Source organism: Danio rerio, chromosome 23 (assembly GCF_049306965.1).
Source record: "Danio rerio strain Tuebingen ecotype United States chromosome 23, GRCz12tu, whole genome shotgun sequence".
NCBI classification, from domain to species: Eukaryota; Metazoa; Chordata; class Actinopteri; order Cypriniformes; family Danionidae; genus Danio; species Danio rerio.
In genome coordinates this window covers 48,117,033-48,135,000 of record NC_133198.1, presented here as the reverse complement: position 1 = coordinate 48,135,000, position 17,968 = coordinate 48,117,033, and the positions used below count along the sequence as shown (strand labels likewise).

At 39.3% G+C, this 17,968-nt stretch overlaps 1 protein-coding gene across 1 annotated transcript in view; it reads right to left on the bottom strand.

The window, feature by feature from the left end:
• Positions 1-17,968, bottom strand: part of ephb4b (eph receptor B4b) — a 46,794-nt gene that overhangs the window by 15,921 nt on the left and 12,905 nt on the right. The window contains 5 exon segments of the mRNA NM_131417.1: positions 2,928-3,257; positions 6,096-6,251; positions 9,979-10,366; positions 11,779-12,060; positions 15,102-15,172. Of these exon segments, the coding sequence (NP_571492.1) occupies positions 2,928-3,257; positions 6,096-6,251; positions 9,979-10,366; positions 11,779-12,060; positions 15,102-15,172 (1,227 nt within the window).

The window sequence follows — 17,968 nt, the reverse complement described above, 5'->3', positions numbered from 1 at the left end:
AACAGATATTTTTAACACATTTCTAGACATAATAGTTTTAATTTCTAATTGTCTTTGCCATCATTCATAATGTTTTACTAGTTATTTAGCAAGGTACTAGTTCAGCTTTACTTTATTTACTTTAACTTAAGGCTTACTAGATTAATCAGACAAGTCATCAGTCAACAGTGTTGTTTTCTGTAGCAAACCGAAAAAAAAATCCTTAAGAGGAGAATGATATTTAACCATAGCAGTTTTTACATTTAATTTAATATCCAAAAAAGCGGTGCTCGTGCAACCAAAGTCCTGCTTTTTAGCTTTAACCACTCTTTGAAAAGATTATTAATCTGCCTAACATTAACGGGATATTTTCACCAGTTTTCTTTTGCTTGCAGTTATTTTTGTTAATGTGGTTTAATTATCATCCTTTACAATAACACTGCTTAAATAGGAGATCAACTTTCTATTTATCTATAGTTAACCCGTGATCTGGGACCTTTAGCCTGGACAGACTACTGTGTATAGTTTTAGATACGTAACATTATTTTTTTATTGTCTTTTTAAGAACATTTTTGTTGAATAAAAATATATATGTTGCCTGTTTTTACACAATATTTAAAAATTGTGGCAAGAAAATTATAAGTTTGGTGTGGGCAGAGGGAAAAAAAGAGGTAAATCCTTAGTGTTGAGGCCTAAAAAGTGAATTTAAACTGTGAAATAAAACTAATTGCAATGTCATTGAGCAAGGTCATACACGACACACAAAAAACTGAAATTAACAAGGAGGCATGTGGACATAACACAACATCTATATCAAGTCATTTTTGCATGCCAAAGTCAAATTTAGGCATATAAAATATATTTTCCCAACAACAAAATTGTGGCTAGTGAAAATGGTGAGTGGCTAGTAATGTTGAAAAAGTACTAGCCACAGTGGCTGGTGATCAAAAAAGTTAATGTCAAGCCCTGTGTGTGTGTGTGTGTGTGTGTGTGTGTGTGTGTGTGTGTGTGTGTGTGTGTGTGTGTGTGTGTGTGTGTGTGTGTGTGTGTATATATATATATATATATTTATATATACATACATATCTACAGAACGAGTGCTTATTTACTTTGAAGTTTGTATTTTTTTATTTTGCTAATTACCATTTTATCTCATTTAGTTTTTAGTGACAGTTCTTAATCGTTTTTAGGTTTAGTTTTCATTTATTAGGAATAATTTATTTGCTTTTTGTTAACGAAAATGTTTTTTTAAAATGTATTTTTTTTTAGTTTTCGTTTATTAAATAACCTTAGTATGAAGCACTGTGATTATTAAAAATTCATGTTCTAATTAACGACTGTGAATGTATGCAAATGCAACATTTAGGGCCCTATCATACACCCGGCGCAATGTGGCGCAATACTCTTTTGCTACTTTTAGCTCGGCGCAAGGGTCATTATGAGGCGTTGTGCTACGCTGTTTAAATAGCAAATGCATTAGCGCTAAAATGTGCGCCCATAGGCGTTCTGGTCTAAAAAAGCAGGCGTGTTTTGGCGCGTTGCTATTTTGAGAAAATGTAAATAGTCTGATCTTTAGACCAGAACAAAGTCGGTCTATTGTCTGGCGCAAAGTGCGCCTGGCTTAAGGCTGATTTATACTTCTGCGTCAAACGCAGCGTCGGCGTCGCTGTCGTGCACCTCTCAAAAATTGTAATTAAACGTCGCAACGGCGCGTAGCGCCAGCTCTGTGATTGGTCGGCTTGGTAGCACTGACGAGTCGGGGCGGGACCGAGAGCCGCGCGAATGGTGCGAACCCAATGTAGCGATTGTTTACAAGTGTGGAGTCCGGTGAAGGAGCTCTGGATGGAAAGTTTTGTTTTGTGTTTACCTCATAGTTAAAGTTGCTGCACGTCCGCCGGTTCCTGCCTCAAAATGAGTTGAGTTTGAGCCATTTGTACATCCTGGAAGTGTTCAGGAAAAGCAAAATTGCAGCAAAGAAACTCGACACAGAGGAACATTTACACCTCACTGCCAACTAGCATTTCGGAAGTGTTAATGCAGACCAACAGAGACAGCGCGCAGAAGTATAAATGCACAGCCACGCATGTTGCATGCGCCGTGGGTTACGCCGGTCACTTGACGCAGAAGTATAAACCAGGCTTTACACACTACACACAAGATGCAGAGCAATACGCAAATATCTTTACATATGAAAAAAATATAATATCTTAAGGATATATATATATATATATATATATATATATATATATAAATAATAAGGATATATACAGGATATAAATATAAAGGATTAAAATATTACAAAACATAATAATTTCTAGCCTACATGAATATTTTTAAAATCCACTGCCTTACTTTCTTTATCTCGGGAGGCTTTTTCAGTTCATTCAATTTGCTTTTGTATAATGTTATTATTATTAGCAGTATTATTTATTATATACATATTTATATTTGTTTTATTAAAAACAAGCTTAGTATTTGGAAATAACTCAGTATTTTGAGCACACTTTGTTATTATTGTTCATTTATTCTTTTGCTAGAAATTAGAACGGAATTTAGAAATAGTTTTGAAACAAATCTTTGCGCTTAACAAACAAAATTAATTATTTATAGGCTAATGGATGTCTGTGCGTAAAGGTTTCCCTATCCACGAGAGCAAAAGCTAAAGTGAACTTACTTTACGTCAAAATGCACTTATGGCGCGACGCAGCTGGCTCTTAAAGGGAATGTGAGATGAGGCTCTGATTGGTTTATTCTCAAAACACACCTATAACTCATTAAGAGAATAAACTCAAGCCTTTTAGCCCATGCGCCATGACGCAAAGCAAATTTTCCCGCCCTTAAATTAGCAAAAATGCGTTCTGACATGCCCTGAAAGCGTTTGTGCCCTGCGTTTTGCGCTCTGCGCATGGACCATCAAAATAGAGCCCTTAGTAATCATGGTGACTGACCATCTCTGCTGGTAGTGATGTTGACGGAGCTGGAGGCGGGGCTTGTGTGACTGACAGCGCTGACGCCGTTCTGGGCCAGCACAGTGAAGGTGTAGGTGGTGTGTGGGAGGAGTCCACGGATGATGACACGCCTCCCGGACACGCCCATCTGACCCGGCCTATAGGTGATGCTGTCTGCACACTGGACGCATAGGGAGCCTCTGCAGTGCATACACTCCACACTGTAGGAGAGATCAGAACGTCCACCGCGATCTAGCGGCTCCGACCACTCCAGGGTGACCACCGTATCATTGATCTGATAGATGATGCTACGCGGAGCCGATGGCGGTTCTGTAGGGACAGGTCAAAGGTCAGAGAGCACATACACAAGCCTATGTACAAGTTTACACCTTAAGTAGTACCAAAGACTATAGAATAAACAAGATGAGTCACTTCTATAGTTTTGAATGTGGAAAACTGTAACGTCAATATAGCGAATGAAGCCAATGAATGAAGTACAGGAGCCAATCAGTGATCACTATAGACTGAGGATTCTGCGAGAGAGGGGTTTGGACCAGAGGTGAGTTTCTGCAGATTTTGCAGCAATTCAATTCAATTCAGCTTTGTTTGTACAGCGCTTTCACAATGTAGATTTTGTCAAAGCAGCTTCACATAAATGATCATAACAACTGGATCAGGGTAGTTCAGTTTTTAGTGTTTGTTTTGAGACAATTGTTGTTTAATTTTATTGGTGATTTCGAATATGAAATTTAATCGTAAGCTTGGCAAACAGTTTGGAGAATTTGATGTTTCCCCATTCAAACAGGATGTCTGAGTATACTGCCTAAGAGGCGTTTCAAAAATGGCTGTCGACTGAAATGACTTGCCTTAAAGGGACTTTGGTAGTACTAAGTAGGGCAAGTCAATATGGAAAAATATCACAATTATTCTGGTGGAAATTATAACAACAGTTATTTAAAATATGTATTTAACTGGTAATTAAACATTCTGCTTTTTGAATTTTTAATGTGACTGCCAAATAACTGCCTGAATTTTACATTTCGAATTTAAATATTCATCTGGGCTAATCAATCTGAAAAAAATATTACAATTATTCTGGCAAAAATTCTCTTGAGAATTATAAAAAATGTTTGTTTAACTGGCAAAGTAAAAGTTTTTTTTTAAATCGGTTTAAATTTTGAGTGTAACTGCCAAATAACTGCCAGAATTTCAAATTTAAGTATTCAACTAGTACTAAGGCTAGTAAATATGGAAAACAATCAGAATTATTCTGGCGAAAATGTTAACGATAAATATTGAATAATATTTCTTTAACAGGTAAAGTGAACATTTTATTATTGCTTATATTTTGAGTGTAACTGCCAAATAACTGGCAGAATTTCAACTTCAAATTGTAATGACAATTATTAAAAATATTTCTTTAACCGGTAAAGTGAATGTTTATTTTATTTATTAATTTTTTAAAATCTCTTTATATTTTGAATGTAACTGCCTAATAACTGCAAGAATTTCAAACTTCAAATTTAAGTATTTACCTTGTACTAAGTAGGGTTAGTCAATATGGAAAAATATCAGAATTATTCTGGCGAAAACTGCAATGACAACTATTAAAAATATTTCTTTAACCGGTAAAGTCAACTTTTTTTTCTTTTAAATTGCTTTAAATTTTGAATGTAACAGCCAAATAACTGCCAGAATTTCAAATTTAAGCATTTACCTGTTAACTAAGTAGGGCTAGTAAATATGTAAAAATATCAGAATTATTTCGGCGAAAATTGTAATGACAATTATTAAAAATATTTCTGTATTCAGTATAAAGTCAACACATTTTTTATTTTAAATCGCTTTAAATTTTGAGTGTAACTGCCTAATAACTGCCAGAATTTCAAATTTAAGTATTCACCTGGTAACTAAATAGGGCTAGTAAATATGAAAAAATATCACAAAAATTCTGGTTACAATTCCAACAATTATTAAAAATATTTCTTTAACCGGTAATTAACCGGGAATTTAAATATTCATCTGGTACCAAGTAGGGCTAGTTAATATGAAAAAAATATCAAAATATTTTGGTGAAAATTGTCTAGTCAATGTGTCAATTATTAAAAATATTTCCTTAACCGGTAAAGTGAACATTGTATTTTATCGCTTTGAATTTCGAATGTAACTGCCAAATAACTGTCAGAATTTCAACTTTCGAACTTGAGTATTCATCTAGTAACTAAGTAAGACTAGTAAATATGGAAAAATATCATAATTATTATGGCCAAAAAAAATGACAATTATTAAAAACATTTCTTTTACCGGTAAAGTGAACATTCTATTTTATCGCTTTGAATTTTGAATGTAACTGCCATTGTTTATACACAATTATTATACACAAAGTATACTTTCACGCAAACATATGAATAGAGGCGAATTTCCACCTAATGGTGTGAATGTTGTGAAATCTGCAGTGTTTACTCACAATCACTTGTTCTGCGCAAGTTCTAAATATTCTAACCGAGCGAGAAAGTTTGTGTGGGGCAAAAACATCTGCCGAGTAATCTAGGGCAAGGAAGTGGATGCACATTTTCTCTACGCATTTGTTGTGAACACCAACATTAATTGAAGTTTTATGCGTCGCTATGGAAACAGAATACAGTTCTATAGAGTTGTCAAACTCTATAGAGACTGTTCTAAACTTACTAGCGTTAACACAAAAATTAGGAACGAAAAATGTTTGTTGCCTTGATGATTTTAAAAAACAGTAACTTGACATCTAATGATCAAACACCAGTTCAGCGGATAATAATGTTGGTTCGTTTTTTTATTCATTATATTTTCTATTCATTTCATTTTTTCCGTTAACAATAACGCATGCTGATGTAGACACTGTTGGTAGAAAATGATGTGCATGTCGACAAATCTTCGTTACGTCTTAGTCTTGTAAATAAAGGTTGTCAACACACATCTTTGTCTTTATTTTTGTTAACGGTAAGTTTAGAACATCCCCGCGGTCTCCCTGGAGTGAGATTTGATTTTATTTACATCATTTTAGCACTGTATTTCTGTTTTATTTTTTAGTTTAGTAAAACAGATGAACAAAAACACACCCTAATACCAGGCGTAAACGGGGCCTATTAAAGCAACACCATCAGTGTGTGTGTGTGTGTGTGTGTGTCTTACTGGTGCAGGCTGAATCCGGAAGGTCACTGGTGGCTCGGTGGTATCCTGGACGACACACACACAGACTGGATCCAGCGGAGTGTGTGTTACTGTTGTCTGGACACACACGACACAAGCTCCCTCCGACAGATGCTTTATACTGGCCCAATCCACACGCTGTGAATGACGACACACACACACAATACGTCAATACATCATGCTTATTACAGCTCCATAACACAGAAACATTAAAGAAAGTCATCAATTAAACCTCCACATCAGATGCACGTGTGTGTGTGTGTGTGTGTGTGTGTGTGTGTGTGTGTGTGTGTGTGTGTGTGTGTGTGTGTGTTTGGGGGTTGGTGTTGGTTAAACACATTCAATCTGCTCTCAGGCCCTCAATGACCCGCCTGTTGTATTCAAATAATAGAGTCAGACACGCACACACACACACACACACAAACACACACACACACACACACACACAAAGGGAAGGCCGACACAAAGACCAATTAGTGCAAACAAATTCAGCCACCTGCTGCGGTATGTGTGTCTGTTAAGTTTGTTAAATGTGTGTGTGAGTCTACGTATGTGGTTCTATGTGTAAATGTGTGTATTTTGTGTTTGTGTGTATTATTTATGGATGTGTGTATGTGTGTGTGAGAGAGAGTGTCTCTGTGTATGTGTAAGTATGTGTATTTGTTTGTGTGTGTGTATTTATTTTTGTATGTGTGTGTATATTATTTGTGTGTTAAATGTATGTTTAAGTGTGTGTGTGTGTGAGTGTGTATGTGGAAGTGTTTGTGTGTGTGTGTGTTTGTGTGTAAAAGTGTGTGTACTTGTGTGTAGTTATTTTTGTATGTGTGTGTATATTATGCATGTGTGTGTGTTTAGTGTGTGTATATGTGTGTCTCTGTGTATGTGTGTGTATTTGTTTGTGTGTACATTTATTTTTGTATGTGTGTTTATTATTTGCGTGTTAAGTGTGTGTGTGTGTTTAGTGTGTGTATTATTTGTGTTAAATGTGTGTAAGTGTATGTGTTTGTGTGTGCATTTATTTTTGTACGTGTGTGTATATTATTTGTGTGTTAAATGTGTGTGTGTGTGTGTGTGTGTGTGTCTCCGCGTATGTGGAAGTGTGTGTTTGTGTGTGGATTTAGTTTTGTATGTGTGTGTATTATTTGTGTGTTATATGTGTGTTATATGTGTGTGCGTGTGTGTGTGTGTGTGTGCATTTAGTTTTGTACATGTGTGTGTATATATTGTGCACTAAATGTGTGTATGTGGAAGTGTGTGTATTTGTGTGTACGCATGTGTTTGTATGCATGTGTATATTATTTGAGTGTTAAATGTGTGTGTGTCTGTTTGTGTGTGTATTTACTTTTGTATGTGTGAATGTTTTCTGAGTGTTTAGTGTGTGTGTGTTATTTGTGTGATAATTTTGTGTGTTAAATGTGTGTGTGTGTGTGTGTGTGTGTGTGTGTGTGTGTGTCTGTCTGTGTGTCTGTGTATGAGTGAGTGTCTCTGTGTATGTGGAAGTGTGTGTATTTATTTTTGTACGTGTGAATGTTTTCTGTGTGTTTAGTGTGTGTGTGTGTGTTATTTGTGTGTTAATTTTGTGTGTTAAATGTGTGTGTATGTTTGTTGTGTTAAATGTGTGTGTGTATGTTTAGTGTGTGTCTGTGTATGAGTGAGTGTCTCTGTGTATGTGGAAGTGTGTGTATTTATTTTTGTACGTGTAAATGTTTTCTGTGTGTTTAGTGTGTGTGTGTGTGTGTGTGTGTGTGTTAATTTTGTGTTAAATGTGTGTGTGTATGTTTAGTGTGTGTATGTTTAGTGTGTGTCTGTGTATGAGTGAGTGTCTCTGTGTATGTGGAAGTGTTTGTATATTTGTGTACATTTGTTTTTGTACGCGTGTGTATGTTATTTGTGTACGTATGTGTGTGTGTGTGTGTGTGTGTACAGATCTTCATAAGTGACTAAATAAATAAATAACTCATCAGCGGTCATCATTAGAGAGTCTGATTCTCACACATGTTTCTCTTCAGCACCAGCTATACAGTAAAACACACTGCATGTCTGTTATTGTAGGAGTCAGATGATTACCCAGAGTGCACCTGAAGGAAGAGACGTTACCCATGAGTCCCGGTAATGACTCACGCTCTATCAGTAAACCGGCGCGTTTATGAATCAATGAATGAGGACGATAAGACGTGGGAAATATCTGTAACCGCTGTGGAATAAAACGCCAGCAGATGATCGCGTTCCTCCTGAGACGGATCACGTTACCCATAATCCTCAGCCACACCCCACCAACCAATTCCTGTTCATTAAAAGAGCATTTCATCAAGCTCTATTAAAAACATCAGCTCTGCGAGTATAAACACAGCTGCTTTAGATTGAACGCCGGTCCACAACGCTCGCTTTTCTCATCACCACACAGCAGAGACACACACACACACACACACACACACACACACATATAGAGCTGTGACTGTGTATGCTCACGGCTCATTAACACACTCTATTAGTCACGACACACACGCACAATTAACACCTACAGCTCAGACGCCAAAGAAAAGAGGAGTCTCTCTATTAAAGGAACACTACACTTACTCTGGAAATAGTCTCATCTTACAGCTCACCAAGAGTTAAACGGTTGGGTTTTACAATTATTGACTTCATTTAGATGATCTTTGGGTCTGGCAGGAGCACTGTTAGCTTAGCTTAGCATAGATCATTGATTTGGATTAGACCGTTAGCATTTAACTCGAGTTTAAATAATCATACATTCATTTTCTTTTCGGCTTAGTTATTAATCTGGGGTCACCACAGTGGTATGAACCGCCAACTTATCCAGCATATGTTTTACGCAGCGAATGCCCTTCCAGCTGCAACCCATCACTGGGAAACACCCATACACTCAAATTCATAATGGATAATTTAGCTTATTTAATTCACCTAAACCACATGTGTTCAAGTGGTGCTCGCTGCAGAGCCATTTGAGGAGAGCTGAGCTCCAGCGAGGGGGAGCTTAAGCTTGAGTTCCACCTTTTTTGCACTTCTTCTATGAGTGATGTCACTGGGGGTGGGGTTAGGGGTGGGGTTGGTGTACGCATTAAAACAGCTTACAGGAGGAGGAGCGACAGCTCATGCTCCCCCTCGCTGGAGCTCAGCTCTCCTCAAATGGCTCTGCAGCGAGCACCCTCTCCATGTGTTTGGACTGTGGGGGACGCCGGAGCAACCGGAGGAAACTCACGCCAACATTGGGAGAACATGCAAACTCCACACAGAAATGCCAACTGACCCAGCCAGGACTCGAACCAGCGACCTTCTTGCTGTGAGGCGACATGCTACCCACTGCGCAGTGTTATCTGTTATCTCTCTCTCTTGGTAGTGCCCGATTTAAACTGAGATTTTGGAAACTGGTCTAAATTTTCAGGGCGGGTAGAAAATGATTTTAAGCGGGCAGCGGGTGAACAAAGACTGAATATACAGCGGGAGCAGTCAGGTGCGAAATAAAACCTTGCATGAGCAGGTCGAAAAAATCAATCCTGTGCAGACCTCTACTCCATAGTCTACTCCAAAGCCTTCTCACACACTTTTTCACACAGATAACTTTAATCCTGCTTTTGAATCTGCCACTATGCTGATACACAGGCATTTGTAGCTCCGCTCTCTTCTGAAAAGAGCCCAATCTCATTTGAATTTAAAGCGACAGTCACCAAAACACCACAGTTAAGATCAAATCCTGAAAGGGTCAGTTTCAGAGAGTTATATAACATATTTAGAAACTTCACACACACACACACACACACACACACACACACACACTCTAGCCACATCAGAGACTTATTTTGCATCACATGCATCATACACACGTAACCTCATATGCGTTACTTACCCCTGCAGCGGTCAGAGTCGACAGGTTCGTATCCTGGTTTACAAGCACATGTAGACGACGGAGGCCCCACCCACTGACCGTCCTCCCCACAGAACATAGTGGGTGGAGCTGTGCTCTGTCCAGTGGGGGCGGAGTTATCCACGCACACACCCTCCGCCTGCTGCACCAGCGAGTGAGGGAGCGTCTCCGGGAAGGAGGAGAAGGCGCGGGAGACGGCAGGACACTTCTTGAAGAAAACCCTGACGGACAGCAGAGCCATGCACGCGCCCTGAGTCTGAAACGCCAGGTAGAAGCCTTTCTTTGACAGCGGACCCACACGCACCGTCTTCACATTGGACTTCCTCTCTCCGCCGCGACGCAACAGGAAGTCAGCAGCAACTGTGTCCACCTGCAGGACAACAACATTTACTCTCAGTATTTATTCACATTTCTAATCATAACAGTTTACTAACTCATCTCTAATCACTGATTTATTTCATCTTTGTCAAGATGACAGCACATAATATTAGACTAGATATTCTTCAGCACACTAGTATTCAGCTTAAAGTGGCATTTAAACGCTTCACTAGGGTAATTAGGGTAAAGTTATGGTAATTAGGCAAGTCATTGTATAACAGAGATTTGTTCTGGAGACAATCCAAAAACTAATATTGCTTAAGGGGGCTAATAATATTGACCTTAAAATGGCTTTGAAACTATTAAAAACTGCTTTTATTCTAGCCCAAATTAAACCAATAAGACTTTCTCCAGAAGAACAAGTATTAGAGGTAAATATCAACTAAAACTAAATTAAAGTGGCCTCAGTCTATTATCTTAAACTTTGCTCATTCAGTTTTCATAGGTTTAGTTTACATGAACAGCAGGTTCCACAAACACTATAACTTTCAGTCTCTCTAAACCCCGCCTTTCTAAAAGACCTGCTCCGCTCTGATTGGTCAGATCTACAGTCTTGCTGCGATCGTTCTGATTCTTAAGCCAAACCAAACATCCTCTATCATGTCTGAATGTTTGGCTCTTCTTCAGCACTTGTAAACAATGGAATGAAGAGCGATGATGATGTCAGTTTTACCGTATCAATCCAGCAGAAAACTGCATTTCCTCAACATGTCAACACATGAACCAAACTCCTCCAGCCTCACCTACAACTGCAGGGTTTGAGGGTCAAAACAGTGAGACTATGGAGAGACTTGCAAATGTGGATAAACACTATATTTTGATCTAACTGTAAACAACAATAGTCAGAATATGCACCTATTTATTGGAATTATTGGTTTCAAGGCTCGAAATTGCGACTGTTTGGTCACATATGCGCCCGATATTTTATCTATGACCCTCTTCCGATTGAAAAAACAAAAGTTGGATCCAAGATGGCCGACTTCAAAATGGCCACCATGGTCACCCCCCATCTTGAAAATTTTGCCCCTCACATATACTAATGTGCCACAAACAGGATGTTAATATCACCAACCATTCCCATTTTATTAAGGTGTATCCATATAAATGACCCACCCTGCACAATAGAATCTGTTAATATAAAACGTGTAGTAACAGTGCTAAATTTTTGAAGTTAGGAGCACCGGTGCAACCAAGAAAAAAGGTTAATTTCTTGCCCTGATATACATTATGCAGACCTCCTCTAAAGTGCACTATCAAAATAAAGTGTTACAAACCCACATAGCTTTGCACAGGAAGTCGAGCCGGAATTCCTGATGACTCATTTCAGGTGGTTCAGAATTGCTTCTTTCTTTTGGGACACAACAGCTCCATTTATCCTGCATGTGAGTGTGTGTGTGTGTGTACCTTGCTGTAGGGGTTCTCCATCCAGGCGGGGTGTGTGGCACTGGCCGTGTCCTCGTCGCTCTGATAGTAGTAAAGGTTAAAGGTCTCCTTGCAGGTGCGGAAGCTGGCCGGCATGGCGGAACATTCCATCATGGTGAAGCGGATCTCCACGTACACCTGAGACGCGCCGTGGCGGGGGATAAAGCGTGTGCGCAGCCAGTGGCTCACAGAACTGTCCATCGGGCAAACTTGGAAGGTGCGGACGCTGTTGCCCTCTTCATCCAGACCACTCATCTCCTCCCACTGACACAACACAGAAATCAAGAGTTACCATGAAGCTCGTTTCTGGGCTAACTGAGACCATGCAGATTTTTTACATTATCATACACCGGCCAGCAAGATGGCTCAGTGGTCAGCACTGTGGCCTCACAGTAAGAAGGTCACTGGTTTGAGTCCCGGCTGGGTCAGTTGGCATTTCTGTGTGGAGTTTGCATGTTCTCCCCTTGTTGATGTGGGTTTCCTACGGGTGCTCCGATTTCCCCCACAGTCCAAACACATGCGCTATAGAGGGATTGATTAACTAAACTGGCCATAGTGTATGAGTGTGTGGGTGAATGAGTGTGTATGTTTCCCAGTACTGGGTTGCCCGGGAAGGGCATTCGCTGTGTAAAACATATGCTGGATAAGTTGGCAGTTCATTCCGCAGTGGCGTCCCCTGATAAATGAGGGGCTAAGCTGAAGCAGAATGAACGAATGAATGAATGAATACAATAAACTGGGTTTGTCTTGTTTCACATTAGAGCAGGGTTTTCAAAGTCTAAGATAGTGGGGCTCCCTTTTGACACAACTTATCCATTGGCGACCCCCTCCTCCCAAACACGCACGCACACACACACGCACGCATGCACGCACGCACGCACGCACGCACGCACGCACGCACACACACACACAAAAAATTCTGGAGGTTTTCCTGCTACCTCATTATACTTGGTTTCAAGGTGTCGCCGAAGTTTAGCGGGTCTCATGCTGTCATTAGCCAAAATATCTTGACAAACCACACATAAAGGTCGTGGTTAATCAGCTGGTACAGTCCACGTAAATCCTAAACTCAAATAAGGGGGGGGGGGGGGGGGGTCTCAGAAACCGATCAATTGTATTAGCAGCATGATTAGCAGGCATATACCTGTATTGGCGGGCTTGCCAAACAGAAGCGAATTCACAGCTATGGCCTTCTGGGTAAAAAAAAGGTTTTCTTATTTTTGACTTATTATTTTTTTTAGCTTTGTTTAATTAAAACGTTTAAAAATAATAAAAAATACCAACACAATCTCACGGCAATTCGTAACTTTTTCATTTAATGGCTAATTCGTACAAATTCGTACGATCTAATTCGTACATTTTAGTACGATTTGCGTATCCCCCAATGACGGTTGGGTTTAGGGGTGGGGTTAGGTGCCACGCCTCCTTTTTAAAATCGTACATTTTCTTACGACTGAATTCGTACGAATTAGCCACTAAACTGCCAAAACGTAAAATACTTACGTTTTCTTGTGAGATCAGGCTGAAAAATACATATAATAATTAAACTTAATAATTATATTTTTATTATATAATATTTTTTTCCCGCGCCTCCCCTGACATGCTCTGGCGCCCCCCTGGGGAGGCGCGCCTCACACTTAGAAAACCTCTGCATTAGAGAATCTATACAGGAATCAGGAACAGATCAGGAATACAGTTAAACTCAACACAGCCAAAAAAACAATTTTTTTGTAATTTTTTGTCTTTTTTCTGACTCTAAATAATAAAAAAATTCCTAAATTAACAAGAGTTTTCAAAGTATAACATACTGTCTTGTTTTAAGAATCAATATGCCAAAATGAAGCGAGTTTTTCCTGAAAACAAGCATAATATTCTGCCAATTTGGTGAGTACAAAAATTTTGTTTTTCTTTTTTATGCGTGTATTAGAATTTTTTTTCAAATCAAATTCAAAATCGTGCATCAAAAAACCCCTAAAATACTCTGGGATCCACTCAAAGCTGACCAGAATGTGCGTCATACAGAATGGCATCATCAATTATGGTTCATCATTCAATCGGTTCTTCACGGATAAAACCCTTCATTTTCCACTGCATGTCTGGCTCGTGTGTGTGTATGTGTGTGTGTGTGTGTGTGTGTGTGTGTGTGTGTATGTGTGTGCGTGTGTGTGTGTGTGTGTGTGTTTGGGAATATTCCTGTAGACGAGGCTGATGTGTGTTTCAGTCCCAGATTCCTAAGTTTGTGCTCAGTAATTAGGTTAAATTCTGCTTTACCCAGTAATTTAATTGGGATTCAAATACCTCCAAACCCTGAACAGCACCAGCACACAGATGAACAATCATAACTCATCCTGGCCGGTTCTGTCTGTGTGGATTTAGTATAATCCAGATACTATGAAGCCGTTCTTTTTGTGTTAGCGGGTGAATTAATGTTAGTGTGTGTTTTAATTTTTACAGCAAAATCTTTGGTGTGTGGTCAGTGGTGCTTCATGCTGACTTCATGCTGGCGTGCTTGTGTGTGTGTGTGTGTGTGTGTGTGTGTATAAGTGAGTGTAACATATATATATGTGTGTGTGTGTGGTGATATGGTGACTCAGTGGTTAGCACTGTGGCCTCACAGCAAGAAGGTTTCTGGTTCGAGTCCCGGCTGGGTCAGTTGGTGTTTCTGTGTGGAGTTTGCATGTTCTCCATGTGTTGGCGTGGGTTTCCTCTGGGTGCTCCGGTTTTCCCCTCAGTCCAAACACATGCGCTACGAATTGATGAACTAAATTGTTTGTGGTGTATGAGAATTAGTGTGTATGGGTGACTCCCAGTACTGGGTTGCAGCTGGAAGGGCATACACTGCATAAAACATATGCTGGAATAGTTGGCAGTTTGTGGCGACCCCTGATTAATAAAGGGGCTAAGCTAAAGAAAAATTGCTGAATGTGTGTGTGTGTGTGTGTGTGTTTGTGTGTGAAAGAATTGTGTGTATCTGTGTCAGTGAGTGTATTTGTGTGTATGTGTGAGAGAGAGTGTGAGTGTGTGTCTATTAGTATGTGTGTATATAACTGTGTGCATGTGTATGAGTGTGTGCATATGAGTATCTAAGTGTGTGTGTGTTGGTGTGTGTGTGTGTGTGAGAAAGTGTCTAATAGTATGTGTGTACACAAGTGTGTGCGTGTGTATGAGTGCAAGTGTGTGCATATGAGTATCTGAGTGTGTGTTTGTGCGTATATACACACACACACACACACACTCTTACTTGTGATGTATAAGTGTGTGTGGATTAAGTGTGGGATTTATGTGTGTGTGTGTGTGTGTGTCACCTCGGGGTCACCGCTGGGGTAGATGGTCCATCTCAGGTCTGATGTTTCCAGCTTGGTGTTCATCAGGACCTCTGAGAAACAAACACACACAGAGACACACACGTTTACATCATCTACTACAGTAAAGTAAACCAACATCAGAATCTCATCATCTATACTCACTGTTTACAAACGATGCGCATTCATCAACCTGATGATGAGTGGACAGCATCACATACACAACATTTAACACAACTATTACAACATTTAAACACGAGCCCACAGCACCAGAACAGAAACCAAACCCTCTATAATCACTTACTGTAGTCTCTGTTCATGTTCAAACCCTCAAATAACAACATAATTAATTATATTTAGTAAGGGTGTCACGATTTCGATTTTAAATCAATATTTTGATTAAAATTGTCAATTTCGATTATCGAATCAAAAAATGGAATCGTCGATGCTGCCAAGCTCCAAGGTTATTATAGTTAACGAAAACGAACGAAAAAACAAAAACTAAAATGTTAAATAATTGTCGTTAACTAAAATAAAAATAAAAACGAGAGTTTAAAAAAAAACTAGAACTAACTGAAACTTTATTGTGTACATACAAAACTAACTGAAACTAACAAAAATTATCAGAAAAACCTCTGTTTTCGTATTTGCAACTGTATTTAATACATAATCTTACTGTAAGCCTTTTAAATGTAAATATAATCCGCGCTGCAGGTGTTTGTGTTTGACCCTTTCGCATCTCAGAGTCTCCTGCTGCCACTGGCCAGATCGAGACGTTCTTCTCGAGTCATCCTCGCTGTTGCTCCCGCGACAAAAACAACGAGTGGACATGACAGCAGCACGGTGACAGCATTAAATACAGACACTTAAAACTATTACTTTAACACATTTGTGCCCAATAATGGGTTTTATTACTGTATCGCGATCGCGAATGAAAGTTTGCTGTTGTATTTAAATTTGAGGATGGGTAGATGGTTGTGATAGATGATAGTGTTTATGTGTTCTCTGAATACATGTTTTAAAAAACGTATGAGCTTTTATTAAACATTTATTCTGTTGATTTTGAATCTTGCACCTAACAAATATCCTTATTTAGAAGAAAAAAAACTGAAACTAATACTAAAACTAATAAAAAGTAAACTAAAGCTAAGACATTTTTTTAAATATAGAAACTAATAAAAACTAGTAAATCTGCCTCTAAAAACTAATTAAAACTAACTGAATTTGAAAACAAAAAGTCAAAACGAAATAGAAACTAAAACTATTGAAAAATCCAAAACTATTATAACCTTGCCAAGCCCCCATGTCACGTCAGCTTGGCTTGCCAAGCGGAGAAAAAAGGTTGTTGAAGAGCTTGTTGAACTGCAGACGCAGGAGACCCATCGACAGAGCTTAAACCCTCTCCTCTTTCAATGAAGTCGCTGGTGTGAAAGTGCTTTGGATTTCCAGTGAGTTATGTTGACAAAATTTGTGTTCACACCAAAAAAATACAGTTTGCAAGCATTAGGGTTGGGCCATTAGACGAATGCAGGGATCGCGATCTTCCGCCCCGCCCCGCCCCCGTTGCAAATCCGCTCGCGAAAAATACACACTCAGGCCCTGTTTACATTAATAGGTCTTAGTTTTTAAATGTCATTGTATAACGACAACGATCCACATCCACACTGGCGGGGACACACAGAGACGCACACACATTGTCGTGCGCTCGAGACAGCGGGTCCATGCAGTCAGCGGGTCAGTAGACTGCTTCAATCTTTAACTTTCACACTTGTACTTGGTCATTTTAGCAAACACCTCAGATACTGTTGGCTAGTTCCTGTTGGTTGTGCACCTTTTTTACCGACGCCATTATAAAGACACAGATCACTGCCTATTCACGAGTCCCGCAGAAAAAGTGATTGACAGGTGGTAATTATGTGTGTAACTTATTATTCATTTACTGTATGATTTGTTTATGATTTTGTTACATTTTTTTTCTTTAATCGAAAATCAAACCGTGACTTTAGAATCGAAAGTGTAATCGAATCGAGGATTTGGAGGATCGTGACACCCTTAATATAAAGTAGTTTAGGGCCTCACAGAAGTTTTTTTTGTTTAAGTTTAATTAACTGAATATTTAAAAATCAGAGTATATTATCGATGCATTTATTGGGTAAAATTGCATCCAATGTTTTTGGTCATTATCAATGCACCAGCAAAAACAGACCCTGCTACTTCAACAACGCTCACACCTTGTGCTGATGCACTGCTTCTGTGTTCAGTATGAAAGCTCTTATCTGTTAACATAGACGCCAAAAAAAGCATGCTCTGCTCACGCTTGCGGTGTGAAACAGGCTTGAGTCTTTCAGCACTCTCTCCGAAAACACTTGGTTGATCTCTGCTGGCATTCGCCACATGATCGTTCTCATCAGCGCCATTATTTGTAACTTTAAGTGGGTTTGCAAATCGGTGTACTTTCCATTGCTTCTTCCTCAAACTTTTTGCAACTCCTGCGGTCACAAAAGCCCCGTCATATCAACTAGTGCGCCTGAAAATCGTGAGCGTGTTGCGTCGGGTGTGCATGCCTCTATTGGAAATAACGAACTTGCACGAGCTTGCCTTAGTTAATAGCCCCAGTCATAGTTAGTCTAGTGTGTGAGGTTATTAGTCTTGGTGTACAAACTAGCGCACAGTTGGCATAACTTTTAGCTGCTGCAGTTTTGTTCCTTGCAGAAACGTAATGTTGAGAAGCCTTTACGATTAATTAACCGTGACGAATTAATTCGTGGTTAATGGTGAAACCGGTTAATCGTTGCATCACTAGCTGTGACAGTTTTAGGGAAATATAAACCTGCACCCGCTGGCCTGTCAACAACTCCGCTTGATAAAAA